Source organism: Doryrhamphus excisus, linkage group LG10 (genome assembly GCF_037039965.1).
Source record: "Doryrhamphus excisus strain RoL-2023G ecotype Guam linkage group LG10, RoL_Dexc_Guam_v1.1, whole genome shotgun sequence".
In the NCBI taxonomy this organism is placed as follows: Eukaryota; Metazoa; Chordata; class Actinopteri; order Syngnathiformes; family Syngnathidae; genus Doryrhamphus; species Doryrhamphus excisus.
This window is the reverse complement of record NC_136366.1, coordinates 14,478,289-14,497,853: the sequence shown is the minus strand read 5'-3', so window position 1 is coordinate 14,497,853 and position 19,565 is coordinate 14,478,289. Positions and strand designations below refer to the sequence as shown.

General features: G+C 39.7%; 2 protein-coding genes across 6 annotated transcripts in view; both read right to left on the bottom strand.

Moving 5' to 3' along the window:
- The window catches only part of LOC131114761 (bromodomain-containing protein 3-like), a 196,983-nt gene that overhangs the window by 81,084 nt on the left and 96,334 nt on the right, over positions 1-19,565 (bottom strand). The window lies entirely within an intron of this gene.
- Positions 1-19,565, bottom strand: part of rxraa (retinoid X receptor, alpha a) — an 85,512-nt gene that overhangs the window by 54,438 nt on the left and 11,509 nt on the right. For all 5 annotated transcript variants that reach the window (XM_078794174.1, XM_078794176.1, XM_078794175.1 and 2 more), the window contains exon 2: positions 5,950-6,063. In XM_078794174.1, coding sequence (XP_078650300.1) covers positions 5,950-6,063 — 114 coding nt within the window. The remainder of the gene's footprint in view (positions 1-5,949; positions 6,064-19,565) is intronic.

The following is a 19,565-nucleotide window of genomic DNA, read 5'->3' as shown; positions in this document are numbered from 1 at the left end:
AACCATCCATCCATTTGCTACAGTATATTACTTATATAGAGACATGACAGGGACTTGAGCCTATCTCAGCTGATGTGGAGGAGAAGGTGGATTACCCCCCATATAGCTAGTCAATCACATGGTGCTTATTTTTAGGATGTTGAGTACAAATTCCACACTATGCTGCATTTTTCTTATCATGGCTGAAACTGACAAGAAGAATGACAAGCTTGGAACCAAATATTTTGACCAAGGCCAAAAATAACGTCCCAGCATGTTTTTGCTAAATATCACTCACCAAATCAAGCAAAGGACATGCATGGCTCAGAAAGAAAATAAAACTGTGTCCAGCCAAATAATTGTCTCTGCTGCTGTTAGCTGATTCCAGATGTCCAACTTTTCCATTTTCTCCGTTATCTAGAGGAAAAAGAGAATACTGCACATGTCTTCTTAGTTGTTCATACTGTACACCCATATGTGATGATTTTTTTTTTGGCAAATTGCAATGTACTGCCTTTCCCACTATTTGTTTCCTCAACACACTCATGAGCCAACAATTCTTTTAGTAAAGTTACAGTCATACGCTCTTTTTTTAGACCAGCATCCTCAAGTGTTTAGCTGTGGTTAGAGGAAGCCACTGCCCCTCAACACTTCGCCTTATGAATACAAACATAGCAATTGGGTTCAAATTTAAGCCAAGTGAGACTAGCACCAAGAGCTTATGCCTATGATTCAAAACCAAAACGTGCTATTTGCAACACAAGTCAATACATTAAATAGATGGTGTTTGACTTTTTACAGTTCGGATTAAGATGCCGTGCCTAGATTATGCAATTGGAAAACCAGTTTCTTGCTGCATTTATATACACTACCATCAATCAATCACTTAGCACATGCCGGTCTCCACAACAACATATAACCCAGAAACAGAAACAAACACTACTTCCAACATGTTATCCCTCATCTGAAGAAGTATCAAGTCTTGTCCGCTGGACTCAAAACTCCTTCCATTAATCCTCAAGCTTACCAATTGAAATTTGTGCATTCAAAATTTCTCTTTCCATTTGCCATCAGAAAATTATTTTTAAACCACTCTCTTCCACAGGTCTTTGCTTCTGACCCAGATCTAGCAATTCCGAGAGGACGTTGATAGTATAGTATAGAAAGTGAAGCTCGTAGCAGAAGTTGTGTTGATGGCGAACTAAATGATCATTCATTGCTGTTGTGTGCGATGGAAAAAAATCACCACAACCACAAGGACCAAAGCAGTGCTACCAAAATTAAACCATAGCGGATCTAATGTGTACCAATATCGAGGCACTTATGACATGTGCTGAGCTGTTAATTCCTTCATGTCAGCATATGTTGTTATCAAGCAAAATGCCTTTTTTAGTGTGACATAATAGGTCAAACAGAAAAGCCATACAGTTACCTGAAAGGAGCATAACAACCATCTAGCATTTTGGAAGCACACAATGGTTGGCCAATGATCTGACTAATTTAGAGCATGTCATCCAGACATCCGTGCTAAAATCTACATTTCCATTAATATGCTCATGTATTGTATAACAAACTAAGAGTTCGGGCTGTGTAAAAAAAAAAGAAAAAGTTAAAATCCGTCAGTATAACTTAATTTGAACTTGATGATTAGCCGAGTTCGGACCATATCCTGTCTGCCCCTTGTGTCCACAGCAGTCAACTGCCCTCGCCCTGCTCTGGATTTGAGGTGCAACAATGAGATAGCGTTTCACTCTGATGGTGCTGCAGGGGGATTATAGGCTCAGGGAGTTATCAAAGGCTTAGTCGCTCTGATTTCTAGTGACCCACCATGGATGACTGCCATCACTCTGTGCAAGCAGGGAGACCTTCACCTCCGATACAACCAAGCTGTTACTGCAGTGTCAGCCGGTCACTAGAGGCCATGTCACAAGGGGGATATGTCATTGGCAGGCAAGATCAACAGAGATGGAGATATGGTCACTGCTCATTGGCACAGTGGAAGGAGCACAACTGAAAATATATATGAGTGTGGTTAGATGAATACAATCCAATGCTAATAAATTAGCATTATATTTCTTGATTATATGACTGAATCATTTATTACTCATGGGCAGGGGGAACCTCGGGAGTCGAGTGGGTCAATGTTATAGCAATTAATCTGTTCTAAACGGTCCAATGAAAACTGAAACATACAAAAACTTAATTACTTTTTCCCATAAGAAATAATGCAAATCTTATTAATCCGTGCCAGGCGCCCACAAATATGTCAGAAAATACATTTTATAAATAATACCTTTTACATGCAAAAACAAAGCAAAGGTAATTTATTATAGCAACATCACAAATTGCGATTAATGATACAGTACCATAGATTGATACCATGTCTTTCTGCCCTTGTAATTCAGTGCAAATAGAACAAGGGTGCATGTGACGAGAAACACATTTCACAGTAACCTATGAGTTACAGTGCCCTCCAGGAAAAAATAAGAAATTGACCTAAATGTTCCAATACTTCTGGAAGGCACTGTGTATAAATGATGTGTATAGAAGTTCTATCATATCTAAGCAGATAATTAAATCAGTACAGTCTGGTGATGCCAGTGATGCCAAATCTGTCCTCTGTTTTGATTCAAAGGGGCATTTGTATTAAAACTAGGGCTGTCAATCAATTTAATCTCAAACTTGTTATTAATCACATATAGAAGTAAGTTTTTTTTCTATAATAAGTGCACATTTGAAAGATAATTTTATCAGTTGGGACACTGATCCTGTATGCCAAGTTACTACTGTATAAATGACAATAAAAAACAATTTTGATAACTCTTTTTGATAACTTTTCAGACTTGACGTACTCCTGTGATACACCCTTGTCTTCGTCTTTTTCTGCTCATATTTATTCCCGTTTGTGGTTCCACATCAACTGCCATACTGCTGCGTTTCCTCAAACTAAGGTGTGGGTCGAGGGTCAAAGAGGATGTGAGTACGTTAATCGAGCATTCAAGACAATAGCAGCATTAAAAGCAATTTCTGTTATCTCATTATTAATGTGTTAACTATGACAACCCTAATTAAAACAGTTTGTGTATTAAGATGTTTGGGGGGCCTGAGCCCATAATCTGCAGCAAGGCATTCTCCAGCCCCTCTGGCTTCTGACCTAGCAGGAAGCGTCCAGAGAGCATTGACTCAGGCCAGCCAATTAGAGTGCAGGGTGCAAAGAGCACGCTGAGGCTAACAAGGCCCCTCTCTGTGACCTCCTTCACCTCTGTAGGACCCCACGATGGGAAATATGAGGAGTTGCGAGCCACTTTAACTTCATACAATTCTTCCCCTGAGTCTCTCTTTACACCCGCCGCACCCCCCCCCCTCCGATCTCAAACCCCGCTGTTTGACCACAAGGTCTCCAAACACATGCTGCCTCCTTCTAGAGGCCCACCACATGGTCTTTGCACTGATGCTTAAGAGCACCCCACAGGAACACAATGAGTACGAACACAGACACTGTGGCTGCGTCGCTTCTCGTTTAGTCTGGCCTGGATTTAGACGGAAGGGAGATGAAAAGTGAATGAGATCCAAATTAATTGTGAATCACAAACACAATTACACTGAAGTTAATTTAAATGAAACATTATCAAAAGAATTGGAAAACATCTAAAGTAAGAAACAATGGGATAGTCTGCTTATGTTGGTGTATTTCCCGCCACCTAGTCACATCCAAGGGTAATCACAGAAAAAAGGGGAGCCAGTAATAATCGTGTACACTCAACATCCCACCCCCTTTTCTCTCCAGGCAGAATTGGTTCTGTCAGTTGGACCCTCCAAACAGGGACCATATGTGAATTCAGCCCTGGCAATCAGACTGCATTGTGGAGCAGGCGGCTGAGTTCATCAGGAAAAAATTAGCCTGCCGCTCTGCAGGCCTCTTTCCTATTGGCCAGTCACGCGGCCCGCTCTGTTTGAGGGCACCCCAGACATTCCTGCGGATAATCTTTTCCATTCCTCTACTCAGCTCGATGAGGACAGACCAAATCAGAGCACAAGGCCTGCATTGTGAATGCTTTCAAAAAGCCCTGTTTTTATTGTAGTCTCTTGTACATGTCCCTCCTCTCTCGCTTCATTCACCACAATTCTAAGAAAATTTTTTCTTGTGAAAAATAAATACAAAATGACTCTTTTTTTTTTTTGCCAATGAGCTTGTGTAAATGCAAGATCCCGAACTGTACGTTTTCTCACGATCCCATTCCAGTAAGTTTGTTTTTGAAAAGCCCAAATAATGTAAAACCTCTGAAACCAGAGCCTGGCCACATCAGTGTGCGGCCTGGAGTTCAGCATATCGCTGCTGAATACGGCTCCCGGGGCGAGGCTTGCACGCCTTCCCAGAAACCTCCTGCTAGGTCACCAATACACGCCTCTCACAGCAGCTTGTCATTGTGGTCGAAATCAGGCCACTGAAATGTTGAGATTGGAGGACAATCACTCAAAATAGGATTTATAGAAACACTTTCCATAATTAGACCCATGATTATTACAGGGTCGATAAACTTTGGACTCCACAGTGGTTGTCCACCCTCGGATGCGCTGCTTAACAGTTACCGCAGTTTCTTATGAAGTGTGCTCTTCAGCACACAAGAAAACATGTTTAGCATTACCTAGTAAAACAGCAGTATGAACAAAGTACAAACAAACTTTTTCCTACTTATCCATCTCTTATTCTGAGAGCAAAACACAAGACCTCAAGCACTATCAGCCTTAAATATCCGTAACACAGACAAGGTTTGACATACATTAGTTCTGTGAATCCTATACTAATAGGCTTATGATATGTGAAACATTGACAGTTTTACTGGAGACTGTAAAATAGTACTGTGTCTCAGCTGGGCAGAGCACGTACGTCACTGGTTAAGAATGAACCAATATCCTGAGTGGCACACAAGCAACAAATGCCCTGTGTTCTACCATTCTCCATTTGGATAGATGTGTCGTCCATTTTCTTTGAAGAGAATATTCAGTTCAAATCAAACGTTTTACAAAGGTTCACAATTTCAGTGTCCAAAATGTCATCACATTAAAGCTAACAGCCAAAAGCACACATTGATCTTGCCCTTTCACCTGTCAATTTATAAAACACCACACTGATATAATCTTACCACTGTGGATCCCTGCATATTCTTGATTCAGTATTCTTGATTCAGTAAATTCACAGAGATGGCTGAGGGTGGAATCGAACTCGGGTCACCCAGCTGTGTGGCCTGTGCGCTAACCACTTGGTTACTCAAACTTGTGACGCAGTTAAATTAAAAATTCTGTTTGTCCAGTCATATTTTTCCATTTTACTTGTCTTAAAATCAATGTTAAAATCTTTGTTACATCTTGTGAGCTGGATGCCTCATGACACCCCTGTACATTTTATACTTTAAAATGCGCATGTGAAACAGGGAAGGGCTCTGCAGCTTAATTACAACAGTCAATGTTATTGCAAATGTTGATCCGAAATCAGAGTAGGACATCAACGTCAAGCTAGCAGGAAAGTTTGGAGTGGGGAGCTGATTAGTATGCCTCTTCACGTGACAACCACGGCGACGACAATACATTGATGTTAAAAGCGGATTGCATGTGATGAAGCCAATCACTGGGGCTCCGCATGCAAACACAACATAAATCATGTCAACTAGACACAGCGCTGTCTCCAAAAAGGCCTGCAGTCACACCTTGTTCCTGAGGCATTATGTGGGCCGTTGAAAAATACCAAACTTTTCCACTACAGTATAAACATCCTTTTGTGACTTGATACAATTGTCGCAATTGACGATGCAATTACTCCAGATCATATCTTTAGTGTGTTGATAGTTTTACTGGGATTACGTTGCAAATGTATATTTCTTACCTGGTAGTGCACAAAGTGCAATTTACTCTCTTTTATTCACAGAACTAACATGCACACAGGTAGAACAGGTTTGATGAGGCAGACATTACCTGAGGATAGGCGACGCTGATGGAGGGGACACATGCCACTGAAACAGGAACAAGCCTCACTTGATCGGCCTCGCTGCATCGGAGGAGCCAATGAGCACTGGGGCTTCAGGAACCCTTTAATGACACAATTCATGATAAAATAAGTCACTCCAAGATAAAATATAAATACAATTGAGAGAACAAAAAACCAACAACCACAAAAAAAAAAAGACCCATGAAAAGTATGCTTATTGTGCCCTTTGTTTGAGGATCATAACAGTGCCAGCACCGTACCACAGCTTGACCCAATCAACCCCTCACATTTACAGCTTTGTGGCCAAGTGGCTTCTAACCTCACAGCCGGCACTGTAAGCAAAGAAAGGGCTCTTGAGTCTTTGCAATGCTTCACATCACTGGCATACAGCATGGAAAAAGCCACAAAAATTGACTACAATTAATAGCTCTGTGGAAAATGTCAAATTAAGCTGAGGAGCAGGACTGTCTCTGTCATTAAAACGTGTATGCATTATCCAAATTGAGTCGCAGGTACCTACAACGACAACACACACATAAATAAGTCAGTTTTATCAGATGTAATTATATGAGGTAGAATTAACAGCTGTGCATTGATTGATGTATCAGAAAATATTTTGCACATTTAAAAGAGAAGGAAGTGGACCCCCTATGATACAACATTAATTGAAAAATCTAAAATAGATATAAAACAGTAAAAAACGTCTTCATTTATAATTTTTCAAGACTAATTCACGCCAGTATCTCCCCGCAGACAACCCACATGGTACGGACTGTGGGATGACAACTACCAGCAGATGAACATTATCACTACCCTTAAGCCAAATTACTATCTACAATGTGGTGATCTTTAATGTTGAAATGAAGAAATGGCACCATCTTAAACAGAAGTTTTTAATATCAAGTGAAATGAGACAGATGGATTGCTCAATTTGGACCCTCTGTAGGAGCCTTTTTGAGTCCCATCCTGGTTGTGTTTATGGATGCAAATGGTGCGATAATAACAGATGCCAATTCCCCCCGGCGATATGTGAGGTCTGGTGTGACAGTGCCATGCAGTTCTCTTGAAATCAGCCAAGTTCCAGTAAAACAAAGGACACCATATTTCCTGATATCCCGCTGCTAAATGACATGGGCATGAAGGTCATCCAGCTTACCATCCAAAGCCTGAACAATGGCTACAACGTTTGGCAGTGAGAACACAGCTCAGCTTTAATTCCTGCACATTCGTCCTGAGCATGTCCATGGACTGCTATTGCTGTTTTTGTTTTATTTAGCTGCTGGTTTTCATGTGATAATTGCAAAATTTGCATGTTTTCCTTCTTTTCAGTACTGTTTTTTACACCGTTTACGTTTTAAAAGTACTAATTAGGCACCGATATTGGATAACACGTAAATGCTACCCAACCTTACTGTGGCCTTCCCAAATTCAGTTTCTGCAAATTATATGCAGACCTAACAAAAACCTTTACATTTCCATCAAATATCAAAATCCACAGGTGGAAGAGCCATACTTACTTTGGTTTGAGACCAATAAAGCCCGTTTATTTCCACTGTGAAAAACACCTCAGTCCAGTTAAGCTCGTTGTGACATTTAAAATCGGCAAGGGAGAATTAGTTCCCCAAGATACTGATACTTCTTTGATACTGATATGTGGCGTTTGAAAGGTTTTGCAGATGTGAGTGTATGTCAGTTTGTCTGTTTTAAAGAATACTGAGATTTCCTATTGTCATCATAAATGATTCCAAGTAAAGTGTAGCTGGTAGAGATGTTGCAGCACATTCTTCAGTGGTATTGCTGGTGGTACAAGTCACGTCAGTAAATTTTCTCTGCCGTATTGCTGTCATCTGAGGTTTGGTTGATACGTGTCTTTTCATTAAAACCACTTTATCGCAGTGCATCAATATGTTTGCCCATAGCAACAGGACCTTGATTAGAGAAATGTTTGATCTTTTTTCAATGATTCACTTTAAAGGGGGGAGATCCCGTTGGCTTTAAAAACTGCACGATACGGTCTTCCGGGGACAAGCACCCCCATCCACCTCCCTGTACACCAAACAGCCAATCAGCATCATTACTATTGGTAATCTAGAGTCAGCGTTTTCATTATAGATAGTGTGTCTTAATTTTCATTCCAATTTTCAAAAGTTGTTCTTTCATAAAATGAAATGAAATTAGTAACATTGTTGATATAAAACAAGAGTATTAATTCTTTAACATTCTCGTGAAAACATGAGCACACACATATCTCAGACACTTCCATTAAAGTGCTTCCAGACTTTACAAGACCCTACAAACTTTTTCTTTTGAATGAAATACATTGAGGCATTTATTAGATTTAAAGGAATTGCAGCACAGCTCTCTTAATGGTTGTTCCTGTCCTGTGTTGCCAAGGTGATCAGGCCCAAGGTCAAAGTTCACTGTGCCCTTAATGCATCCCCCAGGTGCAATAAAAAAGCCTTTCCCATATTGGACTCCAGGGTGGAGCAGAGAAGGACAAGCCAGCAAAGGAGCCATCAATCGCCACAGTTTCCAACATGAATGTCATTCAGCATGGGCACTACTTCAATAGGAAGACTGAAAGATGCTTTGTGACAAAACACCCTGTGAAAGAAAAAGTTTGTCCTTCCTTTTGTTTTTCCTCTACAACAGCCCACGGGACTCAAGTGTTCTCCCACGTGTACTCAATATGCACATGTTATTTTTTATATAATCCTGACAAGGTCAAAACGAGAAAGAGATACACGAGATAAGGATTATTTATTCAAAGAATATTTGAGCGCTGTTTCAGCACGTCTTTGTTCAGAGCGCAGGGTCTTTTAAATACAAAAAGCATGCCTTTATTTATTCATATTTTGGTTTTAATTTATTACTCCCTTTTGAAAAACCATGGAAGACTTTTATAAGAGTGTAAAATATGTTTTGAAAAGGCATCCCTGGTATTTTTCTCTGAGCTTTTCAGTTTTTCCAAAGCAGAAGGAGGAGCACCAAAAATGGCACATTGAAAGGTGGATGAAAGTTTTTGTCATGTAACGTTAACGGTCCTGATGGCTAAGTCATGCAGGAGTGTGGTCAGTTCATGCCAATTGGCACAAATTGCGTACCAAGTGCATAACTTATGCACGAACAGAACGTAAACAGTGCAAAAACCTGTCTTCACACTTTTGATATATAAATGACACGCATTATCATGGCAAATTGCGAGACAATGTGCAGGCAAAATGCATGCAAGTGCAAACGCCGGTTTATTCCTCACTTGCACCAGTGTGTTTGTGTGTGTGTGTGTGCACTTGCCAGCGGCCCTGCCTCTGCTAACTGAGACAAAGAGACTGAATGACTGACAGAGGGCTCACTCACTCTGTTCATTCCACTATAGAACCAACGCGCCCATGTGTTGAGACAGATGCACAAGGGAACTCTCTCATATCAAAATAGCCAGGCCTGCAAAATTATCAACTTTGTTGATAAGATAAGATAAGATATGCCTTTATTAGTCCCATAAGGGGGGAAATTTTAGGTTTACAGCAGCAAAGTACAAAAGCACACAAGAGTGGAGTACATAGCACACAAGGGCAGATAAAGTGCAAAAACAGGATAATTCAAATCAGAGGTTATATACAATACATACAGCTACATATAGTACACGTTGACCAAGTCACATTTACAGTGATTCATATTTATTGCACTTGTTTATTGCATGGTTTCGTTATCGTATTTTTCCCTCTCCCCCCGTCCATCACGTTTCCTTAACAGAGATGTACAAAAGACATCAATAACATGGCTACCACGAACAAAAGCGAGATGTTTGTTCACAAAAACAGTATCGTCAGTTGTATGCGACCAGTCTGGGTTTGCAGCAAAGGATGTGGAACAAAGTTTGCTAAGTTTGTTCTTGAGCATCAAAACATCCAGCCCAATAGGAGAAATGCCACTCTTTACGAGGGGAGTAAGACCCCTCCAACCAGATGTCTATCCCTGTACCTTGAGACATCGTTTGCAGCCAGAGATGACTGTAGAAAACACACTTTTGTGGTAGTTTCCAGCCATTTTCTTAAATGAAAATCCTACCTTTCAGTAAGTGGATTTATAAAAACTTTATAAAACTGTCCCCTTTTTAGAATTGACAACCTTCTAATGAACTCAAAAAGTACATACCAATTTGCTCCTATTGTAACACTACTTGAGTTAATCCTTCTCTGATTCCCTCTGTAATCTGTATGGCTAGAATTTTACCTGTCTCAGAAACACAATTGCTTCATCAGCAATTGGTCTTCCCAGGCTATAAAATAATAAATAGATAACAAGTCTCTGAGCACTTATATATGTATATATTGCAGCAGCTGACCAGCAAAATAACACAAACCACAAAGTAACTATCATAAAGGTTACCAACAATATTCTATAATTGTGGATAAAAAGTCTGAATAAATAAACTTTTTAGTAGTAAACTAGTCCACATTGGTTGATTGGTATAACGTTATTACCTGAGGCCTTTTTCAGTACAAGACAGAAAGTCAGACATAATCAAGAAAACCTTGGTTTGAAGACATAATTGTCCAATTTAGACACAACAAACTGAGTGAAAAGAAAACATCAAAACAACCTCCCCTGCAGAAAAAAAAAAAATCAAACAGTGGAATCTGATGTAGTTGGTTAATTTATCACTAATCCAAACATTTTTGTGGATAACAATTCTTTTGTGAATAACATTTTGTTCCTAGAGTAACAAAATCTGTGTTGTGTTCTGGCCCGGGCAATAAAAGCTTAATTGGACAGATTTATTGAATGAGCGACTGCGTTTTGTGAGAGCTAAAATGGGGCACTTTTGAAATGAACAGGGGCACCTTTCAGTAACAACTCCTGGAGGAAAAAGGAAAATACAATACTAGGGGTGTCGTTTCAGCGACAGAGGGTAATGAAAGTGGCAGTTGCCCTGTTGTGGCATTTGGAGCAGCAAGCCATCTGTGAAAAAAAGTTATAACTGTCAAAGATCACCTATCAAACCGCAGCTTGAGGACTGGTATTACTGAGCAGTACGCTGACTAATCCAGAGCCATAACTTTCCATTTTTTAGCTCTTTGTGTTGAGTTGTGAACTGCTACAGAGCCGCTACACATGATAACCAGCGCAGAAAGCATTCTAGATCTTCCAAAATCTGCACCTATTCCAGCTGTATTTCTTCGGATTTCATGCTTCCACTGAAAATAATCTGGTTTAATATATTCCACCCAAGGCCCACCTCCAGGCACACCCACTCTGCTGTAGTTGGTCCCACTCTGTTCAGGAATATTTTGCAGATAGCTGCCAAACCCAACTTTATAGGAGTTGATAAACGGTATATTTATTAACGACGATTTATGTTTTTTAAATGTCTGCTTTTAGTACACAGCATATTCGTAGGCTCCAGAAGTAAATATTGGACTGTCCAAAGTTTCTCAAGAAAAAAGATTACTTCAAGATGTCTCTCAATGATAAGTAGCTTTAGCATTTTAGCGTTTGGTAACATGTAATGTGGTAATTACACGTTTCACAGCTAGTCCAGCTACATACTGGCCAATGTTCACAAAACAGTATAATGTGAAATGCCAGTGATGAAAATATTTTTCTTTTGCTGGAAGGGAATCAGCAAAACCAACCACTTGTGACTGATGTTTTACTCGTTAGGAATTGTAAACAAATGTAACTTTGCCTTACACCCAAAGAAGCACTTACTGGGAGACAGAGAAGCAGAGCTCAGGGGAGGGCAGAGAGTGTATCTGGCCTACAACGCATGCCTATATAAGGAAGCCCGGCACTGTGTGACATCACAAACCGCCAGTGTTAGAACGCCCACTGAAACCGAGCGTTCAAAGCCCTCACAAACTTCTTTCAGGGCTCACTTCCAAATGCAAAGACTCATTATCTAAAATTTGGCATCGTTTAGCACCACAATACAACATTCTGACTACATTTGTAGGTCAGTAAAGTGGAAAAAGCATAATATATACATCAAAGCATTGTTTAAAACGTAATAAAGTTCAGTTTTGGCTTAGACTGGATTTAAACGACATGATTCAAGTGTTCCCAAGTAGTACAATTCAGATTTGGGTCACAGCGACACGAGAGAAAAAAAAACACATGGAATCAGGCCTCTTCCAAATGCGGATTAAAAAAAAAAACAACATGAATGACATAGTATGTAGATGTATACACGGAAGTTTGTACCCAAACAAGACACCCACATCCCCCAATCAGTTGAATTATTATGTGGAGGAAAATGAGGAAACAAGGACAATAATGATTGCTGGGGGCAGCCAGTGGAGCACTGTCAAGAAAATCTGTAAAATCTGGGCAAAGAGTCAGCCCAGGCCAACTAAATGTTATCTAACATATAGTTTATTTATTATTGTTTAATGCCGTGTCTTCCTTGGCTGATATGGAAACACATGTATTTATAAAATACATTGTGGGTGTGTGTGCATCGGCAATTAGACTTGCAGTGTCGAGCCAGCCTATACTGGACATGAAAGTAGAAGACCCTGATTATTTAATTTGCTGTGACATTATAAAGGTAACAGCAGATGCAACAATGGCAGGCTGGGGAGGGGGCAGGGGTTGCAAAAAGAGGAAGAGCAACTAAAAGAGTGTGGCAAATAAGGTTACAGGGGAAGAAACAGAAACAAAGGGGTTGGTTCAAAGTCTGCTTGTGCACGTCAAATCCTTTCTTCGGGGCAAATACGTGAACAAGGACCTCACTGCGAATGTGGGCAAACGACCCTAATCAAATTTGTATGATTGGATTCCAAAAAAGCTGCAAGGGTACAAAGGACACAAGAACAGTTCCTCTCCTCCACAAGAGAAGCAGTGATGAAACCATGTCATACAGGCTTCTTATAACGGATAGCCAATAGATATTTGTCTTGTGTTTTTTCAGACTTTACCTGGACTCAGTCACTTCAATCCTGCATCCAAAGTCTTATTTTTGCTTTAAATAAGCACCACAATTAGACACAAGTCCTGGCCTTCATTTTCCTTGATCACAGCTGACGTTATAAAGTGATCAAAGGGAATTACCTCCAGCAAAAGCTACATGTTAAAATAAAGCTAGATTTCACAGATTGATGGACTTGTGGAATGAAATGTAACACTTTGCTGCAGAGCTGCTCCAAGGCAGAACGTTTCATGACCTGTTCCCAACTCATCTGTCTCACTCCTACCAGAAGGTCCAAAAGCACGCTTCTTGTTAGCCCACTAATTTGGCTCCACACACCCACGTTAGCATCTCCACGGGAGAGCAGATTGTCCTATTAACCGCCCTCCTGCTGCTTTGGCCAAGTACATCTCAAAATACGGTACAGCGGATATAAACACCTACAAACCCCCAAGGACAAACACAGGGAAGAACTTGTTCTGCCATCGACGTCCTCCATAGACACCGTGTTCTATAACTGACCCAGATTTATCAATCAAGGTCGATGTATGTCTAATTCAAGACTTGCACTATTGTTTACTCAACCTGCCAATCTCACGTCATCGGAGTGGTGAAATAAAAATACGTTCCACTTGCAGCACGAATACTGACATTTTACTTATATCTATCCATCCATCCATTTTCCATGCAGCTTATCGTGACTGGGGTTTTGTTTGTTTATTTCGGCTTTTTCCTGATTATGGAGTCGCCACAGCAGATCTTTTTGATCCGCATACTGATTTTTGGATTGAGCACTTTATATTCCGGATGCCCTTCCTGACCAATACTTACTCTGCTTACTCGTGGAGTTTCAAGCCGAGGCATCCACTCCACATGATTTGACTTTTGAGGAAAACATCTATTTTTTAAAAAATAAAGAATAAGTATTGTCACATCTGCAGGAGAAACATGTTTACACAATCTATACACACATCACAGAAAGCAGAATGTTGTGACAGAAATGCTGCATAATTCAAAACATGAAACAAAAACATCTGGAGCTGCAGCTGTTTTGCATGGACATGCACTGAAACCCAAAGACAATGGAAAACAAAAATCGAGTCGAAGTGAAATTACAGCCTAGATTAGACAGAGCAGATAAATGCGCTCTATGGCTACAACAACCGTTAAAATGGACCCATTAACTATGAATGAGGGGATTAAAACATGTCTAGTGGATTCCGGTGTGTAAAGCTCCTTTACGGAATTGACTCCACTGGAGGACAACTATCGTAATAATCTTATCAAGGATGTCAAATCTTACTGGTGGACTTGTTTTGCAAAAAAGCTGCAAAAAGCCATAGAAACAGGAAAACATATGCACTGAGAGTTTGACACTTGCCGAGTTGAAGTCTCATAAATACGGTTGGACATCGAGTCTCAAGCATTGACTAACATTAGGGACTAATATTGTTGTTAAATTTTTAATTTTGATCACTAGATTTGAGGCCCAGTCCATCAAAAAGAAGAAACAGCTACGGAACATCAACAAAGAAGAAGCCACAGGACCATTTGGCTCAGTGCATCATTTGCAGCACACAAGTATATCATGCAAGGGTAGTACATGATCAATATGATGAAATGGTGTGGATTCATGGCTGTCAGAACCAGTCTCTCCTCTGGACATGTCCGAACCATCTCAGTCTGGCCTCTCTGACTGTATCTCCAAGGCCTCTAACATGTAATGTCCCTCTGATGTACTCTTTCCTGATCCTATCCATCCTGGTCACTCCCAATGAGATATTCATAGTAAAGTTCATAAAAAATTGAGTGATGCCTTATTTATCACAGATAATTGGCTCCAGTTCCATCCCCTGACCACTACACGTGACTCATTATTAATGAACTAAATATTCTTCAAATAACACCCCATAGTCACCCTTACGCTCATATTACCTAATATAGCAAATCTGTCTTCCCAACGTGTGAACATGACGTGACATCGGGCATTCAGTTGTGTAATTATTATGATGATGACTATTATTTTATTATTGTGCCTGTGGTGAAATAAATAATATAAGCTTGTTGTGGTGCATAATCAAGATATGGTCACACAACATTAGGACAAATTACACTTTTGACACAAACGTATTTGTCATGTTCACACAACAAATCAACGTTTTCTATTTCAGTGTCCCAGTAAAATAAATATAAAGCATCTACCCTCGGGCCTTGGACACTCAGTTTCTGTGCACAGAAAGACAATGATCTACAACAGCCTAAAATCAAATTGTTTTGCCCCAAAGAACAATACAGCTATAAACTGTCCTACAATGCTGGCATGTGCCGTGTACTGTTTTCTCCTCACAAGTGAGACAGTTGAGGTTTGCTTTGGGTCACAGTTTGACTCCAAAGTTGTGCTCTTCAAGAATGAACACATGCCACACATTCCAAGAGGTCAGCACGAGCACATCATCTAACCGAAGACTTTGCCAAAGAGGTTGCAGCTGTTCTTGTAGCAATATCTAGCCAGGAACGTAGCTTATGTCAATGTACAGTATGTTAGTGCTTATAGGGAGGGAAATGTACTACATAGTTTTTTTCTGTTAGATTGAATGATGTACAAGCTCACAGGATAAGGTAAGGGAAAGGACACGTACAAAATGAAAATAAGTACAATGGAACCTTGGTTGGTGTCATTAATCAGTTCCAGAAGGTCTGACTCAAACCAAAACTTACTCTCACCGATGCATAATCCCTGAATGATAAATGAACATTTAACGTTACTTTTAAATTGACTGAAGACTTGATCCTTGACAAAATGCGATGAGGCAGTCAGATCTCAACTTCTTTAGGCTTCAGTACGGGCTATTTAACAGCTGTGAGCAATAAGAAAAGCAAGGACTACTGATGGAACTACACAGTCAATCGGTGATGATGGGCGACAATGACGTCCGGTTCCCATGCTTAAACAGTTGTGGATAAAAATTGTGGTATATTATATACAAATGACAAGATGCACACTATATTGCCTTTATACTGGGATATCAGTGCTGCTTCATTAAAAACCAAAACAAAGTTGCAACATTCTATATTCTATCAACATCAAGCAACAATTCTGCATCGAAATTCTCCATGTAAAAAAAAAAGTGAATATGGCTGCTGATGTCAGTAATATTCACTCTGCACTGTCACATGGCAATCGGTTTTTGAGAGTCACTTCCTGCATATGAAACATTTATAAGCTTTTGGAAGCTGGCATGGAAGGACAGATTCACACACAGGCTACACCTCAGGAAGAGACACATTTCACACATTTTTGAATCAGTCAAGTACATGCAACAGTAGCCAACAGAGAGGCAGACAGAGAGTGGAGAAAAACATCGGAGCGAAACAACTCGCGGAGACAGTGTGAGAAAGTGAAAGAGCCAGGAAGAGAGTGATAGAGAAAAAGAAGAGAGACAGGCAGAGGGAGGTAGTCAAAACTAGGTCAAGTCACATGACTGGGATCGACTGCAGGCAGGATTAAATATCCTACAGCATGTGGTCATTTACACAACAAATGTAGATTTCATTGTATAAATTATTTCTTTTCTATGGGGAATGAGGCTCAGCGTAACGAGTGAGATGCTACACTGTATTCTGGTGGGAAGCATGGCTTTTTCAGCGAGCAGAAACACAAAGTATTCAAGACTAAGTGAGCCATTCCCTCAGAGACTGGAAACAAAGCAAAAGCTTGGATGGCATGAGAATGATCATAACAAGAGTGAGCACAGTTCCAGTGTGAGACAACCTTATAATGACCGGCTACAATAGCTGTAACTTACACTGTCCATTATCTGTGTGAACACAAGGGACAGTGAAATGTTAAAAAAAAGATATAAACTGTGTCATTGTTTTTTTTTTCCAACAGAGGGAGTTTAAACACACATTTAAACACAATTCACTGGCTGTCAAGCGTATTTTGGCCTCTGTTTGCTAATATACCATGTACACAAATCGCCCAGGCACATGATAAAGCATTATACCGCTGAACAAAATGAAATTATCACTCATAGAATAACTTCATTACTTCTGTTCAGTTGTTAAATGAGGTTTAAATAAATAAAAACTGTCCATATAAAAACACTGAACCCAGATTTTTTTTTACAATAATTTTTTTGTGTGAAAGAAAGGCCAAAATGCTGAGAAAAATATGCCTTTTGAAAATATCTATGTTCTTGTGGACATGGCCTTGGAGTACATTTTTTAAAAATATATTTATTAACTCATTAAATATTAAAGATGATTGTATGTTTTCGGCTTTTTAATGTGAGTGGCAAAAAGCAGTAATGACGCAATTGCACGCTATAAGGGGTCACTGTTAGATCAGTTTAAAGTAGGAATGTAAATATTTAAATGTACTACTGGCTATATTAGGGGTCACCAAGTTTTTTACCAATATGCAGAACCAGAACAATACCAGAACATTAACAAAATGTCGACATCCATAATTCGTGTTTCATATTTCACTAGTCTTCTGTCTTATTAACTGGAAACCTGAATAAAAAGCAGGTTTGTCCACCTCTGCTGGGTCCCTACTGCTGCATCCGCTACTCCCTCTTTTGTGCCCTTGGCATCCCGGAGAGGAGACTAAATGCCGGCAAATATTCCTTCTTCACTAGTAGTGTCTGCATGCTCCCAAATCCGTACTGAGATGGTACTCATCCACAAATTTTACCCACAGTTGCAAGTACAGCGGGTTGGGACCAGGCCCGATGGATGATCACATCAGGTGCGTCGAAAAACTCACCACAAGTGCTCAAGTGCTCGCTCCGCATATGACATACCGACCTAAAGCTTTTTAAAGCACCACCCCTGTGAGACATTTTTTGTGGAATGATTTGCAGGGTGCAAACCTTATGTCACTCTCACAAAGACAGGAAGTCCCACACATGACATGGTTGTTCTGGTTGCTGCAGTGGGGGAAGAGCTGATCAGCGGAGGGGATCACCGTTGTAAAGCAAGTGTCGGCCAATATCGATACCGTTGTGTTGTGGTGTAGTTGGTATTTGAGCTGTCACAACAGCAACATGCATCAACATGAAAGTTACACTTGAACTAATCCAGAATAGAAATCCCCAATAAAAACACAATATACTGTTTTTTACTTATTTGCATGAATACATTTTATAATAATATTAACTATACACCAAAAATGCAGAATTAAAATAATATATGACAATATATCACAACTTTGCTGAACACTTGTTGTATTTGTCTCCCATAAACTTTCTTTTCAATCATTACAGGCTACAAAGCTGTTTTCAGTTCTGGAAGTCCTATTCAAGTGTAAGATCCTTGCAGAAAGATAAACACCACTATTGTACACAGTATAATGCATGTTTGTGTGAGTGTCAGTGAGTTACACAGAGAACTGAGCACTGCACATAAATCTTTCACTCCCTAATCCTCAGTAAGTGAACCCCAGGTGGAGATTCTGCATCAGATCGATATGATGTAATGCCACTGAGTATCTCTTGCAAAGGCAAAGCTCTTCTCTCTGATCCTACCGCATCACTGTGGATTTTAAAATCATACACACTAGTTAGCAGGAAAATTATTTTCACAAGTTAATTCATATAAGCACTATGGTATCTACAGTGCCCGCCAGAAACATTTTCTTTTGACAGAAGTATGAGATTTATTTCAACGTATTTAAATCTGTATCACATGTACAACTTATAAGACAGCACCTTTCGTTTGAACCCACCCATTTTTTTACCTTTGTATGCAAAGGCAAAAGGTGAAAACAACAAAAACCAGAAAGCTGACTAAATTAAACAAAATTATTATTACTATAATTATTATATAAATAAACAATTATTTGTGTGGTATCACTATCTACTGGCCACAGAAGATGCCATAAACCAAAGCACAATGGCTACACCAAAATATGCAAACCACCCATGAGCAAGATTTGAAAGGCCAGGCTGGATTTGCCTAAAAAGCACAGATCTTCCAAAATTAATCAGTCCATAAAACTTGAGATATTTATACTATAAAACAAGAGTATTGACAAAAAAACACACACAGCCATCAAATTCAAGCTCTGTGCAACCACTTCCCATTTCGGTGGCGTTCAAGTCAAGAGGTTAGTCCCTTTTTGAGGTCAGATGGGATACACTTCTGCTATTGAAATGTCACTGATGACGTCACTGTGCATCTTACCTGAAAAGGCTGCAAGATTCATTCAGCCATGTGAGCATAGGGCAACTCTAAAAATATTAAATCTGCCTTGAGGGCGAAAAACTCTTAACTCAAATAACAATTACCGACGAAGAAATGCAAACTGTCACATCAGCTTAGTGCTCGGCAATGATGCACTGCTCAAAGAGTTAGGTCAGAAACAACAAACTTAATTTGGATCATAGACATACATACACGGCTAGTCAAGTGAATGAACAAGACTGAGGTCACTTTTCTTCAGAGATACACAAACAATAACCCAAAGGCTCAGTAGTACATAGTCTGGGAGGGAGTGTTTTTGTGTAAATATTTAATATTTCATAATATTCACAGCAAACAGCATAGATTTTTTTGTAAACTCAATAAACAATTGAATCAGCTCTCAGACAATAACAATATTCCTGAACTTAAAATGCTGTATAACCGTTACAGTGAATTTTATTTGACCTTCTCGTTATTTGCACATGTCCAGGTGTTCAATCTCTC